This window comes from Suncus etruscus, chromosome 17 (genome assembly GCF_024139225.1).
Source record: "Suncus etruscus isolate mSunEtr1 chromosome 17, mSunEtr1.pri.cur, whole genome shotgun sequence".
Lineage (NCBI taxonomy): Eukaryota > Metazoa > Chordata > Mammalia > Eulipotyphla > Soricidae > Suncus > Suncus etruscus.
The window spans coordinates 67,169,217-67,186,647 of record NC_064864.1 but is presented as its reverse complement, the minus strand read 5'-3'; the positions used below and the strand labels follow the sequence as shown (position 1 = coordinate 67,186,647).

Genomic DNA, 17,431 nt, shown 5'->3' with positions numbered 1-17,431 from the left:
TCAAAAAACAAACAAACAAGAAATGGAATTGCTGTGAATTACAAAGTCACAATGCTATGCATGATTTGAGTGATACAAACGTCCAAGCACCTGTTCCTTCTTTCCACCTGTGTCCTCAGTTTCCCCTCTCTCCCCCAGTCTGTCTCTGTAGTAGGCACTTTTCTTCTTTTTCTTTTTTTGTTTTTTTTGGCCACACTCGGTGACACTCAGGGGTTACTCCTGGTTATGTGCTCAGAAATCGCTCTTGGCTTGGGGGACCATATAGGACACCGGGGGATCAAACACGGTTCGTCCTATGTTAGTGCGTGAAAGGCAAACGCCCTAATGCTTGTGCCACTGCTTTGGGCCCTACAGTAGGCACTTTTTTCTTAGACATCATGATTTTCAATACTGTTCCCATGTGATAGTATTACACCTATCACTTTCCCTTCTTTTAGGACCCATTTCTTGTTTGGAGTGACCATTTCCCTCCAACACTATCACAGTGGTCTTTGTCATACTGGTCCCTTCCCTGATCTATCCTCTCTCTATTCATTGTGACAGGCTTTCTACTTAGTTCTCTTGCCCTACAGTTTTGTTACTCGTGCTTTCTTCTACTCAATTTCTTTATACCCGCAATGAGTATCATCATTCTGAACCTGCCTGTCTCTATCTGAGTCCTTTCAGTCAGCACAACACTCTCCCGATTCATCCATGTAGCAGCAAAGTTCTTGACTTCATCCTTTTCATGGCTGCATTGTATTCACTAGGAGTGGAATTCATCTTAACTTAACCTGGTCATCGGTTCCCTGGTCATCAGTTCTCGGGCATTTGGGTTGAGTGATTTTTTTTTCTTGTAACATTCTTCTAGAGCTCTAGATATCTTGGATTTTTGTGCTCAGAAATCACAGTCGAGCATGTTTGGGGGACCACATAGGATGTTGGGGAATGAACCCGAGTCAGCCACATGCAAGGCAAACACCCTTCCCACTGTTGCTATCATTTTGGCCCACTTGGATATTATTCCTTTATTAGATGAGCAGTGTGCAAATAATTTCTCCCAGTCTGTGGGTAGTCTTTGCGTTTTAGTTTGTGTTCCTTTGAGGTGCAGAAGGTCATAGTTCAACACTGTCCCCTTTCCCTATTTTTGCTCCTACTTGCTCGATCAGTGCTGTTTTATCCTTGAAGATGCCTCTGGCTTTAGTGTAATGAGGTTCTGCCTGTGTGTTCTCCATATGCCTTATGGATTTGGTCACTTTCCTTTTTGGAGGAATGTGCCAAGGGCTTGGAACACTCTTGAGTGTGTGTGTGTGTGTGTGTGTGTGTGTGTGTGTGTGTGTGTGTGTGTGTGTGTGTGTAATCCAGCAGACACTGTGATTTCTTGGGGCTCCTGTTTCCCACCTGGGCTATGTCTGTTTCTTTTACTTTGGGGCCATACTCAGCAGTGCTCTGGGGCTCTACTTCTGGTGTGTGTATCCTAGGCTCACTCCCCAAGCAGAGTTAGGGACCAAACCTGGGCTTCATGCAGCTCATAGAATAATCATGAAGTTGAGAAGCTTTGTCCTGCCTAAAGTGGCCACTGCCAGGTTTGCTGGGCAGTGTGCGGAAAACTGTGGCATGGTGGTGGTGTGGTGAGGTGGCCTGTTGGCCATTTGGTTGGAAGGATGTCTGCGCTTTTTCCTTCCCTAGCCCCTCCAGCCCCCCACCCCCTCCTGGGGCGAGGACAGTGCTCCACACGGGCTTCCCATCTGTTCTCTGTTTGCATTAGGCGTCATTGCAAAAACCGCAAGGGGAAGTTTCTGGGCAGCCAAGATGAAAAGTGATGGCCTGAGGGTGTCCTTGGGCTGGCAGTGTCGTGGTTGCCCTTGTAGCCTCTGGGGGCATCTCAGGGCCCTCCTGGGACTCTCCATGTACTCATAGGAAACCCCACCATCACTCTCTGATGCGGTCAGGTTTCTAGGGACCCTTTATCCCCCAACCCACGATGCCTCCTTGTGCCCGGAGAGGCCCCAGTGACATCAGCCTGAGTCACACCTGACGTTGCCACCTCTCTCAGGATTTGCCAGTGAGTGGACAAGGGGGAATCCCACCTCAGTTTTCTTCTCTGCCAGGTCAGAGTTCCTGTGAACCCCCGGTGAGCATCATGTATGTACCCACAAGTGCATGTGCCCACATACGTACATGCATCACACACATGCACATGTATTGTTCATATATGTATACATGTGCATGTGTGCAAATTTGGGGCAGGTATGTGCAGGCTCTCTTCCTTCTTTGGGAACTTGAATTTCTGTTGAAAGCTGCATAAAACTGATTTTCCATCTGTTTCTGGAAGTTCTGAAAAAGCATTTGGTGTATGCAGAGCTGCTTCTAGAACCTTCCTTCCTGTGTTTGAGGAGCTTCCTAGGAAGGAAGTTGCCCACAACAGACTGACTCGCTCTGTGTGGCCCGTGCAGTGGATATATTGATGTATTGGCCAGAAACTCCTGACAACTGGCGGGCGCTTGCCAGGTGTGGGAACTTCTGGAGAAAAGGTCAGAGGTGCAGCCTCGCACCCTGCAGAGAGCTGGCCGCACCCGCCAGCAGGGACATGGGCCGCCCACAAAGTAAATGCCTTGCCCTACTAGTCTGGCAGATGGAGGGCACATGGGCCAGCAATGGCCAGTGTTGTGTGTGTGTGTGTGTGTGTGTGTGTTCGTTCACCAGCTTTCTTGCTTCTTGAATTTGCTTTATATATTACAAAAGTTAGGAGGAATCTTTCTCTCTGGGAATACTCTGAAGAGCATTTGGCTTGTAGTGAATTTGCCTCTAGAACTTTCCTCGCGTTGTGTGCTTTGCTCAGAAAGGACAGGCACTGTGTGCTGGCCTCGTGCTGCTGGAGTCTTTGTCGTTCCCCCCTCGAACCCTCCCCCCAGCAGCTGAAAGTGGGATGGAGAGGTGGGATCGATCAGAAAGGTCTGTGTTACTATAAAAGGCATCGTGAGTCTCTGAGGAATTCTCGGCCTGTCTCTGCTGCCGTATTTCACAGAGCTGTGGGGCAGGAACAGGGAGATGTAGCCTGTGTCTGTGGGAGGGACAGATTGGGCACCACCTCTGGGACATCTCAACCCCATCAGCTTGTCCCAGCTCCTTCAGGGCAAGGCTAGGGAGCAGGTGAGTGGGAGCCCAGGGGTCTGTCTGGGTGCCCTGACAATTGCCAGCAGGACCAGAAAGCACAGTGTATTGGCTGGCTCTGCACATCCGCTGAGTTTCTATTAGTGGGCTCAGATGTCTGGGAGGGAGCCTAAGCTGGGGTGGGTGGATCTTCACCTCCCTTTTCTTTTTGGTTTGCTTCTCCCCACTCGGCTACAGCCCCCAATCACGCCCATCACAGAAGAATGTGGGCTGGATGCCCAGGAGTCCTCTGGGCTGTGATCAGGTCCCTTCCATGTTGGAGCCATGAGAACTACCTCTTTCTCTGAGATGGAGCTAGATGTGCTGGTCAGAGATTGGCGGGTGTGTAACCAGATATGCCGGTCAGAGGGTGGCAGGTTTGGTACCAGATGTTCTGCTCAGAGGGTGGAGGGTTTGGAAGCCAGATGTGCTGGTCAGAAGGTGGCAGGTGTAGAACCAAATGTGCTGGTCAGAAGGTGGCAGATATGGCAGATTTTCAGGTGGTTTGGGGGGATGGGGTCCCTGGCATCAGAAATTGATGGAGGAAGAAACTCAGGGGAAGCTGGACATGGTGTGGTCAGAGAAGCAACCTGCAGGGAGGTTTGGGAGGAAGGGGTCTCCTGCAGACTAGGCAGCAGTCTGAAGAAGCTGGCACCCAAGGGAAGGAGGGCTGGCAGGGGGAGGTGCAAGACTCAATGCCTGGAGTAGGCACAGCCTTGGTGTGCCAGATGTGCTTGGGTAATGGGACCACCTGGACACCTGTCTGCTCTCTGCAATCTGTTGTTGATTTTTTTGGGGGTGTATTCTGGGGGTGGCTTCCACCTCCAGATGAACCATTTTATCAAAACTTGCATGTCTTTCCCAGTTAACGCCAGCCCAGAGCCAAGTGCCCAGATCAGCCTGGGAATGAGTGACATGCAGATGGCCGAGTTCTGTGGAAGGGTCCACTGTCCTTCTTTGAGATTTTTTGTTTTGTTTTGTTTTTGGACCATGCACAGTGGTGCTCAAGGGCTACTCCTGGCTCTACGTTCAGAAATTGTTCCTAGCAGGCTTGGGGGACCATCTGGGATGCCAGGGATCAAACCCGGGTCCATCCCAGGTCAGATGCATGCAAGACAAATGCCCTACCACGATGCTATTGCTTTGGGGTTACTCATGGCTCTGTGCTCAGAAATTGCTCCTGGCAGGCTCAGGGGACCATATGGGATGCCGGGATTCGAACCACCGTCCTTCTGCATGCAAAGCAAACCCCCTACCTTCATGCTATCTCTCTGGCCCCTTAAGGAAAATTTCATTTGAGCTAATTTGGCTCAACCTGATCTTGAGCAAAAAAAAAACAGGCATAAATGTGTGCAACGCACCTGTCCATGTAGGCACATGAGCTGCAAATGTGGGCACAATGCATGTTCTCACATCCCCATGATAAAATTTCTGGGGTTCAAAACAGGCGCTGAAATGGCCACTGATGGCAGGTTTGCAGAAGCTGAGCAGGGGCAGCAGCCGAGCAGGGGCAGCAGCTTTGCCAGACACTTTTTCCTTCAGCTGGTGCTTCAGACCCTCTGTGCAGAAGGGCTGCTTCCTGGGGCTTGAGAGAGGCCCACATGGCCCTTTGGGGTGCAGACACCAGGGCTGCCACTGCCGGGAATCCCTGGGCCTCCACTGACCTTTATTGGACTTTCTCTCTTTTCCCTCCTTCCCATCTGTCTCCATCTTCTCTCCCACCTCTCTGCAGAACCACCAACCAAATACCAAATCTCCCAACCGGAAGTTTACGTGGCTGCACCCGGGGAGTCACTAGAGTTACGCTGTCTGTTAAGAGATGCCGGCATGATCAGTTGGACTAAGGATGGGGTACACTTGGGGCGCAACAATAGGACAGTGCTTATTGGGGAATACTTGCAGATAAAAGGTGCCACGTCTAAAGACTCCGGCCTCTATGCTTGCACGGCTGCTAGAACCCTAGACAGTGAGACTGTCTATTTCATGGTCAATGTCACAGGTGAGTTGGCCGCGCCCTGCGCTTCCTCTTCTCCATAGCTCTTTCTGGGGACACATTCTCTTTTGGACAAGTGAAATACTAGTGGGACTGAGGCACTGTATGCTGCAGAGCTTCACAGTTTGGTTTTGGTTTTGGTTTTGGCTTTTTGGACCACACTCAGTGGTGCTCAGGGCTTACTCTTGGCTCTGAGCTCAGAAATTACTCCTGGGATGCCTGGGATTGAACCTGGGTCAACAGCATGATAGGCAAATGCCCTCCCTACTGTGCTATCATTCTGACCCTCACAGCTAGTTTTGGACCCACTTTTGAAGGTCCAACACAGGTTGTGCCATTCCACAGAGAGGCTGGTTGTTAAAGTCAGAAGCTCTCATACCCAACACAGCTCTTGTTGTCAGAGTCGGGCCAACCTGCCCTCTCTAGTGGTACCCCATTGGCATCCTGAACATTTAGAAAATAGGATGGAAAGGGTACACAGCTCTTGTTGTCAGAGTCGAGCCAGCCTGCCCTCTCTAGTGGTACCCTATTGGCACCCTGAACATTTAGAAAATAGGATGGAAAGGGTAAGGCTGGGCATTTTTTATTTTGTTGTCTTTTATTCAAAGAGGTGATACTAGGGCACTTGTCTTGTACATAAGAGTCCCTGGATTTGATCTGGCATCACCAAAGGCATCACCAATAAACCAGCGAATTGAATAGGAGTTTTCCTCCTTGCTTTTTTCTTCCCTGTCCATGTGGTTGAGGGTGGGGAACCTTGCGGCCTGTCTGGGGCTGAGTTCAAAGTTGTTTCCCAAATGTGAATAAACAGTCTGCAGTCTGCAGCACGCTCTTGCACCGAGCGTGCGCACGCACGCACACACGCGCACACACACACACACAGTCTTAATTGGCCACTCATCTTGCCTCTAAGAAAGGGAACACCTCAATTGTGAAGAGAGGGGCTTGTGGGCTAGAATTCTCCAGAGAGAACCAGAGTTTATTGGGGACCTGGGTATATCGTGGAAGCTTGAAGTCCAGTTTAGACCATTCCCAGTTTCAGAGGCTGTTTTGAATAACATGCAGGTGGCCAGCTCAGAGCTACTCACTATAGACCAAGCCAGCAGCATAGGGGAAAAAAGTAGGGGGTGCTGAAACCCCTATTTTCCAAACACAGCCTCTGTGTGGGAGCTCCTGGGGTTGGCTTTTTCTGCCCCAGGATGGAGCAGACACTGATGACAGCCTCTTGCCTGGCAAAGATGCAACCGTGGCTGTGTTTTTTTGAAAACAGATGCCATTTCGTCCGGGGATGATGAGGATGACACGGACTCCGAGGATGCGGTCAGTGAGACCAGTAACAGCAAGAGTAAGTAGAGGCTAAGTAGAGAGTGGACGGGCCTGGCCCCTGCCCATGTCCTAGGTCCCCACTGACCTACTCTGTGCCTCGTCCATCCTTCTCCGGCGTCCGCTCTCTCCATCCAGCTTTTCAGATCTGGAATAAATGCTGTTCTCTGCACCTTGCTCCGTATTCAGTCCTTTCTTCCTGTGTCCTTGTTCATCTCTGCCTCTCATCATCTCTTTCCGTGGTGTCCCCTCCTCTCTGCTGTCTGACTGTTGGGGGACGTTTAGCTCACAGAGCCACAGTCGGTCCTCCTGATTTTCTTTGTCTCTATTGGGGTGCTGGGATTCACACACAAGTGGTTCTTGTTTCTCCTTCTCTTCGTCCTTCCCCAAGGAAGTGTGAGCATGTTGGAGTGTATGTGGGATGGGGTTTTTTAGTGGGTTGAGGCCATGGGAGCTATTGCAGCTGGTTTACAATGTAGAATCTGAGATTTGGGACCCTTAATTTATTTATTTTGGTTTTGGTGCCAGACCCTGGCAATGCTCAGGAGTTACTTGATCCTGACTCTATACTCCTGATGGTGCTCAGGAAACCATACGGCATTTACCTTGCATGCTGTAGACCCAAGAGGGACCCAGTTCGAATCCTGGCATCCCATATGGTCCCCAGCCTGCCAGGGGTGATTTCTGAGTGCAGAGCCAGGAGTAATCCCTGAGCACCGCTGAGTGTGGCCCAATAACCAACCAATCAGTCAATAAATAAAAATAAAGTTTAAAATAAAAAAAGGAGGGGGCTAGTGTAATAGCACAGCGGTAAGGCATTTGCCTTGCACACGGCCAACACAGGATGGTTTGAATCTGGTATTCCATATGGTCTCCCCAGCCTGCTAGGAGTGACTTCTGAGCACAAAGCCAGGAGTAACCTTTGGGTGTGACCCAAAAACCAAAAAAAAAAAAAAAAAAAAAAAAGGAAATCATAGGGGGATGAAACCCTGGTTGACACTGGCAGCATGCAAGGCAGTTACTCTACCCACTGGACTATCTTTCCAGCCTCTGGGGAGCCTTTTAAAATGTTGCTGCTGGCCGAGTGGTGAAAGGGGTGAGCTCCTCACTTCATAGACAATGGTTCTAAAGTGGTCAGGGGCATCACATTCGACTCCCCCATGCACACTTCCCAGTGGGGCCTACAGAGGATGGGAAGATGGGTGGCTTGAGGCAGAGGCAGCCTGAGTTCTCATCTGTTCTCCACTTGTGAGTTAGGGGTACCTCGAGCAGGTTATAGGTCTTCAGGGGTTACTCCTAGCTCTGTACTCAGGAATCACCCTGGGAGGAGCTCAGAGACTCTATGGGATGTTGGGGATTGAACCAAGTTCGGCTTTGTGCTAGGCAAGCGCCCTCCCTGCTGTACTATCACTCTAGCCTATTTCTTCAGCTGTGAAACAGGTCACACTGACAGTTTCTGGCAATAATCCTGGGCTAGTTCAGAACAGATCACAGCTCAATAAGCACTTTCGAGTGTTGACTCCAGAATGAAGGTAGAGCATCACCGTGGATACTCCCAATCCTGGAGTGCTCCCAGACTCTTTTCACTTTGCTTGCTGGTGTTCTTAGCCTGGGTTTTACCTTCTCCATTTCCTCCAAAGGGATTTTCACTGACTTGATTTAAACAAGGCCTGGGTAATAGGACAGCAAGTTATTAAAATAGGCCCCAGGGATTCTTTAAAAAAAAAAAAAAAACAAAAGGGAGAGAGAAAAAATCCATGTGGTAAGACTCAGGGGAAATAATATGCCCTTAAGTAGGGAATTGATTTTTGTCCTGGAGTCTTCTCACAGCTTGGGCAAAAAGGGGAATATTTTGATTTTCCATTTTCAGGTAAAAGGAAAGCTCAGGGCTTAGACTTCAGGAATCAGTATCATTTGGAAACACAGAAATGAAGATTCTCAAGCCTCACTGCCTACCCAGACTTTGGGGGCACTGATTTACACCCAAGTGGAAGCACTCCTGGTCTCCTGGGCAGGGAGGACTGTTCTACAGCTGGGCCCGAGCAGATTTTAGGGTTTGAGGTGAAAAGGCTCCTGGCGCAGGGGAAGGAGGCTGGAGAGGTGCTTTCAAGCGATGTCTGGGTTTGGGGGAGGCTGGCATAATTCTGCACTAACATGCTCCTGGTAGTGGGTGTCTACACAGACTGCAGTCTTGGGCAGGGCATGTGTGGCTTTTGATTTTTTCTCTGGATATGGCTGTGACATCGAGGCTTTATGCCAACTTCTGACTCCACCAATGCCCCATCCTCCCTCCAGGAGGGGAGAGCAGCCCTTCTTCTTTCATTGATGGAAATTCAGTGAGTCTGTGCACGGCCAGTGGTCAGCTCACTGCATGAGATTCTTGGAACTCCCTTCTCTATCCCTGGGGTGCCCATATAGCCAGGGGAGACTGAGGGGGCCAGGACATCCAGTTTTTCCACCTCGGCTAGTTGGCATACCTGCTTTGTCCTCCTGGCTGGTACTCTGCAATTGGTCTAAGAATGTTAGTCCAGGGGCCAGAGCAATAGCTCATCAGGGAGAGCATTTGCCTTACATGTGGCCAACCCAGGTTTGATCTGCAGAATCCCATAGGGTCTCCCGAGCCTGCCAGGAGTGATTCCTGAGCGCAGAGCCAGGAGCAACTCCTAAACACCATCGGGCATGGCGCCCAAACCAACCAACCAAACAATAAAGAGTGTTGGTCCAATCTCAGAGGCTGCATCATGTTTGCCTGTCGCTGCCCCCCCAAGCTGCCTTGCCCTGGCAGCCCGAGAGCCCTCATCCATCCGTGCCCAGCAGCACACCCTGCTCTTGGCCATGCCTTCACCTTGTACCCCGGGATCTTTGTAATTAGCTCTCGAATGACATCAACTCTGCCCCCAAACAGGGTGCCCTGCAGTGATTAAGGGCTGGTGTTAGCTGTTCCATCCAGCGAGATACGCTGTCGGGAAAGGGCTCTGCTTGGTGCCCGTGAAACCCTAGATGCGATTTAAAGTGATAGTGATTCTTAGCTGGCTCTTTGGCCTCTGCCATCTGTTGGTGTGATTAGACGGGTCAGATTCACAGGTGCAGCCTGGGCCGGCTGCGATCAAGCAGCTGAGAGCCTGTGCAGATGGTGAAGGAATGCTGTGGCCCAGCTGATGGGCAAGGCTGGCAGAGGGGAGGTGCCCACCACCATTGCTTCTTGGCTACCTCAGGTGTCAAATGCCTGATCTGGTTAACAGGAAAATGGTGACAGCTCCAAGTTCTTGGCATTTTCTGCCACCTGGAGAACATGCGTTCACTTTCTCTGGAGTCTTCTGATGGGTGAGACCTGCTTCTTGGTGGGTTGGCAAGTGCTCCCTTTTGGAAAGCTTGTGACTCTGGGTGACAATGATGCTGCTGAGAAGGGGCTTCTCTTGCAGAGGGACTTCAGTCCTCCTGTCCTGCTGTTTGCAAAGTCACAGCTCAGGGACTGGGGGCTGGTCAGTGCCTGGAAGGCCAGTGTTTGCCGTAGATTCTATGCACTGGATCGAATACAGGTCATAGTGACAAAAGTCAACCGACAACTGAGGCAGGATGTGTTGACTCTTGGCCATGAAACTCATGTTTGCAAATACAGAAGGCTAACTTGATTTAAAAAAATGTTTTTTGGGGGAGCACACCCTTTGGACGCTCAGGGGTTACTCCTGGCTATGAGCTCAGAAATTGCTCCTGGCTTGGGGGGATCATATGGGACTCCGGGGGATTGAACCGTGGTCCGTCCTAGGCTAGCACTTGTAAGGCAGACACCTTACCTCTAGCACCACCACTCTGACCCTCTTTGATTTTTTTGTTTTAATTTGTTTTGAGGCCACAGCTGGGCAGTCCCTTGGGGATGTTCTTGGCTCTGTGATTGTGGCATGTGGGGTATTATGCAGTGTTGGGGACCAGCCCTGGGCCTCCTGCATGCAAAACATGTGCCTGAGCTATTGTTGTCTCCTGACTTGATTTTTTTTTTTTGGTGTGGGGATGGTGAGGGTTTTGGGCATGTCCAGCTGTGCTCAGGACTCACTCCTGATGGTGCTTGGGGGTCCAAATGCAGTGCCAGTGACTGAAATGGGGGGCTGTCTGCCTGCAATGCAAGTACTTTATCGCTATCCTATCTCTTTGATCCTGATTTAAATTCTGTAGTGATGTCTGCAGTGTTTGTAGTGATCTGGACTCTGTCACCCCAGGTCTGGCTCCCCTGCAGAGCATCTTCTGTGACCCAGGTGGATGGACAGGCTCATTTTTGTTCCTCTGTGTTGTCCCCAGTATGGCTGGCTACATTGTGGGGTATCTTAGACAAATGGTTTCCAATTGTCACAGAGCAGTGCTGATCTACAGGCAGTAGTAACATTGCTGCCTTCCATTCCCAGGAGTGTTTATGAACCAAAGGATGATTGTTTTGATGTCCAGAGGGCATAGATGTTGAATGTATGTTTTGTGCAATTTCAGTCCTCCTACACACCTCGTGTGTGTGTGTGTGTGTGTGTGTGTGTGTGTGTGTGTTGTGAGATCACTATTTCCTAAGGTTTACAAACACTTTGTTCCTAAGGTCCTTTTAAAAAAACACAGCATCTGAGAACATTTTGTTGTTCTGTGCTTTGCCAGTGGGTTAATGGGTTGATTGATGTAATGGTTCTGGCTTTTCTCTCTGTCTCTGTCTCTCTCTGTCTCTCTCTGTCTCTCTCTGTCTCTCTGTCTCTCTGTCACTCTGTCTCTCTCTCTCTCTCTGTCTCTCTGTCTCTCTGTCTCTCTGTCTCTCTCTCTCTCTCTCTCTCTCTCTCTCACACACACACACACAGTGGCCTTCTCTGGTCCTATTTAAACAGACAGCCAACCTCACACCAGGCCTCCATGTTTTACAGATGAAAATAATCTTGTGATATTAGGATTATTAATCCAAATGCTCGGAAACCATAGCATTATCTATGGCAGAAAACAGTGGCCATTTCCAAAGGGAACTTGGGCAATGCACCTGGGTTGAGGAGTTTCCTGGGGTCCCGGTGTGGCGGTCAGCTTCTGAGAATATCACTATCCCTCTCTAGATTCCAGCATTATCCAGCTACTGATAGCCTGTAAGGGGTTCTATCTGAACATAGTTTTGAGCGCTGCCCTCCAGCCTGGGGTGCAGTGATTAATGATTAATGCTTCTGACTACCCATGACTGAGTTCTTGGGGAGATTGTGATGGATTGATACAAGTTCAGCTTGGCTGGTTTCACAAAGAGAACTCAGAGTGAGAAAGTGGTATCAAGATTTTTCTGGATCAGAGCAACATGGATGGAACTAGAGGCTCATGTGCTGAGTGAGGCAGCTAGAAGGAAAGGAACTGACACAGGATGATCTCTCAGAGATCCTTAAAGATCCACAGCAAGGGAGCAAAAGGGGCCAAAGGCAAGATAACAGGGGAACAGAGTCCCACAACTGAGTTAGTGGTGTTAGCTTTTGGGGGGCAGTGGAAAAAGGAGAGGCAGTGGGGTCCATGGGGGCAGGAATGTACCCTGGTGATGATGTGGTTATGTGCATGCGAAACAGTCATCAACTGCATCATAAGTCATAGACATTCAAGCAATAAAAAATAACTTACAAAATGGAAAATACTAAAAAATGATTTTTACTAGAGAGAGAGAGGGAGAGAACGAGCACTATTTGGACTTTATTCCTGTTGAAACCTGTCTGCTAGGTGTCTGTAGATATCCAAACTCTATAGCTGGGGAAAAGGCAAAAAACAAAACAAAACAAAACAAAACAAAAAACACCAAAAAAACAAACAAAACCACTCTTTTGGAAGCCACATGGAAAGTGAAGGTACTTGGCTTGAGATTTCAAATTTCTTTCATTGCTGAACCTGAGAGTTTTGCTCTCCTGTAATTGGGATTTCTTTTCCCTCCAAAGATTATATCTAAGTGGGTTAAATGTTGGTTTCACTGAAACTTTTAGGAAGGGAAAGCAAACAAGAAAACAAAAACAAAATGCCCTGACTTCCCAAGGTTTTGAAATTTTGTTGTGAAGAAAATCCCAGGGGAAGTCAGTTTGGGGGCTTCACACTGAGCCTGAAACTGGTGCTGCAGCTGTTGGAGGCCCCTCCACCCCCAGAACCCCTCATGGGCAGCAGGTCCCATCTCACCCTTGAACCAAGCATTCTCCTACCCATGTGGATCATTTGCTTGCTATTTTTGTTGTTGTTGTTGATGATGATGATGATGTTTGTTTCTGTTTGTTGAGCCATAGCCTGTGGTGCTCAGTGGTTACTCCTGGCTCTGTGCTCAGAAATCGCTCCTGACGGTGTTCAGGGTACCCTATGGGGTATCACAGATTGAACCGAGGCCAGCTGTGTGCAAGTTACGTGCCCTCCCTGTTGTGCTAACTCTCTGGCCTCCTGTCCTTTCCCCCACCATGATTTGCTAGACAGCAAGCTGTTTGCAAGGAATTTTTCCCATAAGCTTCTGCCTACCCATGTCACACCCTCACTCACATCTCCCTCGTGTGTTAGATTTGTTTTCTCTTAGTTTCTGTAAAACTGAAAACAGATGAATTGTGTTGTGCTGGAAGATGGGAGGGCTGGTAGTTTGAACTTTCTGAGACCTCCTGTCCGTTGGAGCCAGGGTGAAACTTTCAAATGTCATGATTCGTGATATTTTTAAAGGCCCTAATTATAGACTTAATACAGAAGCCTTAGTGGGCATTAGGGAGTTTGTGAGACTTAATCTAGGAGCTGAAACAGGCTTTTTTTCTTTCATCAATAAAAATACAGTTGACAGTCACCAGGCATCATGCTCACATCAATCTTGGACTTTTGACCTAATTGCCACAGGAGTTCAAAGGGCAGCATGGAGTGATGGAAAGAGCACTGCCCAGGGATTTTGGAGAAGTGGTTGAGCTTCAGTCTGGCCTCTGGCCATGTGACCTTGATCCAATCACTTGACCTTTCTGAATGACACTGATCACATCAGCCCTGGACCAGATGGTCACCAAAGCCAATGTCTTCTGGTACCCGGGTAATACGATTCTCTGGTTTCTCTCAAAACTGCGAGGGCACCTCCTTCTCTCTCTCTCTCTCTCTCTCTCTCTCTCTCTCTCTCTCTCTCTCTCTCTCTCCCCTCTCCTCTCTCACTCTCTCTTTCCCCCCCTCTCTCTCCCCTCTCCTCTCTCTCCTCTCTCTCTCTCTCCCTCTCTCCCCATAGAGAATCATAGTGTTGGAAAATGCTTAGCACCACTGATTTCTCATTAGGTTTTAATTTTAGGGTGCAGAGAAGTCTCCCAGTCCTACCAATGTTGACAGAATCTATCTCTGCCTAGAAACTCAATTACTTGGAGGCCGCAGGAGGCAAAGTTGGGGTGAGGCAGGGCTGCATAAGGGATTTCACAAAAAAAAGTCCTCAAACGTCATTATTAACAGTTTTAATTATTTCTTCTGAACATGAATAGAACATTGAGTGAAGATCATGCACAGTTCTTCTGAACACGGCATCTTTTGCTTATTCCTTGCTGCCAGAGACTTGACAGCGCTTCTTCTCACAACTCTGAGCCACATTTGGCTTTAGAGAGGAAGCAGTTGAGACCCTTAGCATGGCTTGAAGATGATCTTCATTAAGTCTAGACCTGTACTTTGACTTATTGAAGTTCAATGTGGAGAATAACTTTTCACACAGATATGTGCTCCCAAAAAGGCACATAGTGCGCTTGAACATTCGGGAAAGCTCAGGGAAGCTGGGGGGCAATTCTCTCAAAAATTGCCCATGCATGTCTGCTTTTCCACTAATCTCCCTGAACTTGGCTTTGAGATCAGAGTTGCATTGCAGGTCAATGAGATCCATCTGAAGCACAGGAGGGGCATCTTGCACATCAAAGGAAAAGAGGTCCACAAAACTTTGGAAAGTGGCTCTGTGCTTTTTGAAGTCTGCAAATCTGTGATCAAATTCCTTCTCTAGCTTAAAAATAGCATCAACATATTTCTCACCACTGAATGGTATGCCTGCATCCACAAGTTCCTTGCATGCTGGGAAATGGCAAAGGTTTGTCTGAGAGAGTTGGGATTTCCATAACACAAGTTTTGTGGAGAATGCTCTCAGGTTGTCATAGGCAGCACTGATAAGCTGCCCTGGGCCTTGTAACATCTTGTTTAGTACATTCAGCTTATGTGTGATGTCAACAAGAAAAGCTAAGTCCATGAGCCATTTGTGATCACTCAACTCAGAAATAGCATTCCCATCCTTCTCCATGAAGGCTTTCACTTCTTCTCTCAACTCAAAAAATCTTTTCAGGACATTTCCCCTGCTGAGCCAACCTGCCTCGGTGACATAGAGCACATCTCCATATTCTGACTCCATTTCCTCTAAAAAAGCATGGAACCTCCTGTGCTTTAAGCCCCTGGATCTGATTTGGTTGATGCATTTCACAACAACAGACATCACATTGTCACAAGGCAGGCATTTACTGCAAAGGGCCTGCTGATGGATAATGCAGTGAAGAGCAATTGCCTTCTCTACACCCTCCTCTTCAAGTTTTTTTTGAACAAGTGCCACCAGTCCATTTTTCCTCTGTCATCGATGGCACTCTATCAGTTATTATTCCAACAAACCTCTTCCATGGCAAACCTGCATTCTCAATGGCATCACACAGATGCTGAAATATCTCATTAGTGGTGGTCTGGCCATGCATTGGAATTGTGAGCAGCTTCTCTGTCAATTCAAAATTGCAATTAACACCATGGACATAAATTGTGAGCTGTGCAGTGTCTGTTATATCTGTGCCCTCGTCAAGAGCAACTGAGTATGCATCAAAACATTTGGCTCTCTCACACAGTTGATGATAAATATCACTTGACATGTCAGAAATGCACTCTGCCACAGTGTTGGCAGAAAGGCTGATTTTGCTAAACTGACTTTTCTTTTCCGGACAAGATAATACTTGCAGCCTGTAAAATGCATTTTTTAACAAACTCTCCTTCTGTGAATGGTTTCCCTGCCTTAGCAATCATCTCACTAACCATGTAACTAGCTTCAACTGATGCAACATTCTCTTTGGTTGCTTTCTTGAAGAAATCTTGTTGCCTCATTAGACATGCTTTAAGACTGGCAACCCACTTGACTCTCTCATTTGCTTGATACTTTGCACATTCCTCAGCATGTTTAGTTGAATAATGGCGTTTCAAGTTGTATTCCTTGTGCACTGCAACTTTCTCTGAGCAAATAAGACATGTGGGGATGCCCCTGTGCTCAACAAAGAAATACTGCATCTCCCACTTTTCCTGAAATTGTCTGTGATCGTCATCAATCTTTCTCTTCACTGCAGGCTTTGATGAAGTCATAATGAAGGTATGACAAAATCTAATTCTGTAATAAACTTCTCTCCCTTCTCTCCCTTAGGCCTCCAATAATGCAAGGGACAGCGGGCGGGAGCTGTGGAAATGACATCTGTGCTAGGCGCAAAGTATTTGCGATTATTCGCTTACTGAATATTTGCAATAAAAAAATGGCATTAGTGAGAAAAATATCGCAAAAATTCGCATTAAACATTTGCATACCCCGAACAGAACTGCTCGGGGTATGCTAATGTTTAATGCGATTTTTTTTCTTACTAATGTGATTTTTATTGAGCTTATTAGGTAAACGAATAATCGCGAATACTGCGATATTTGAAGGCCTGCCTTGGGCCACAAAATGTTGTACAGAGGGCCGCAAACGGCCTGCGGGCCCTGAGTTTGAGACCCCTGGCCTAGAATATACCACCTGAGAAGTGTGTTCTGGTTGTCAGGGACCTTGTCAGTGTATAATTCAGCACCCTCGTTTGTTGCTTGAGTTCTCACTAGCCGCCCATCTGGACCATTCATCTCCTTGCGTTCTGGCTTCCTAAGCAAAGAGGGTTCAGAGTAGACCACCCACACCTGGTGCTCCACTCTTGATCATTAGACACAAAAGAGGATTGACCAGCAGACAGACATTGGCGAGGGAGCCCATGTCTAAGGTAGATGAGTCTTCCAGCCAGCCTGTGTGTTCTGGGTGGTTTCCTTCCTTCCTTCCTTCCTTCCTTCCTTCCTTCCTTCCTTCCTTCCTTCCTTCCTTCCTTCCTTCCTTCCTTCCTTCCTTCCTTCCTTCCTTCCTTCCTTCCTTCCTTCCTTCCTTCCTTCCTTCCTCTCTCTTTTCTTCTCTCCTTCTCACTTTTCTCCTCCCTTTTCCCATCTCCTTCCTCCCTTTCTGGGTCTTGCCCTTTGTGCCTACTCAGGACCAGTATTTACAGATAAAGAAAGTGTGGTGTGGGGCCAGGGATTGTATCAAAAGATCCGAGAGTGAATTAGGGAGAAGGGGCCATCCCGTCATTGGAATTATCTTGTTTATTCCCAATTTAGTCAACCCCTTCCGCCATTGGAGATGCACCCCATAATCCCACCTTGTTCAGCTCTTTCATCTTACTCCTCATTGACCCAAATCCTAGACCAGGGAAGGTGGATTGAGGGCTGGGGCTGAGAGATAGCCCAGTCAGGTGGGCATTTGCCTTGTATGTGGCTGACCCGACATCCTTCTAGGGTCCCTGAATGCAGAGTCGGGAGTAACCCTTCAGCATCTCTGGTTGTGGTCCCAAAACCTAAGAACAACCAACAAACAAAACAGAAGGATCAGGGGTTACAGTCATGCTTGGCTTCCCCACAGCCTGCTGGGGCAGATGCCTTTTAGGTAAAACTGACCCATCTATGAAGGCCTGGCAGCAGGTGGTCTCTCCCTGCTTCCTGTGCTGGCATTCCCTTCTAGGTGGCTTCCATTTCCTGCCAGGGGCCTGCTGCTCTGGATCCTTCTGGCAAGGAGGCATACAGCCTGCTAGGAACTTCTCACCAGCTGCCTGCTCATCCTTGGGGATGCTGGGGGAAGGTGGGTGGGGGGGTGGGGTGGAAACTCCATGAGTCCAGATCGCAAAGTGGGTGGGAAATATCGCAGACTCAGGACATAAGGCTGTGATTTAGGGA

General features: G+C 48.4%; 1 protein-coding gene across 8 annotated transcripts in view; it reads left to right on the top strand.

Moving 5' to 3' along the window:
- The window catches only part of FGFR2 (fibroblast growth factor receptor 2), a 95,704-nt gene that overhangs the window by 14,216 nt on the left and 64,057 nt on the right, over positions 1-17,431 (top strand). For 5 of the 8 annotated variants that reach the window (XM_049764436.1, XM_049764429.1, XM_049764428.1 and 2 more), the window contains exons 2-3: positions 4,865-5,131; positions 6,396-6,470. The exons of 2 other annotated variants lie outside the window; for them this stretch is intronic. In XM_049764436.1, coding sequence (XP_049620393.1) covers positions 4,865-5,131; positions 6,396-6,470 — 342 coding nt within the window. The remainder of the gene's footprint in view (positions 1-4,864; positions 5,132-6,395; positions 6,471-17,431) is intronic. One more of the 8 variants, XM_049764433.1, reaches the window with a different exon arrangement.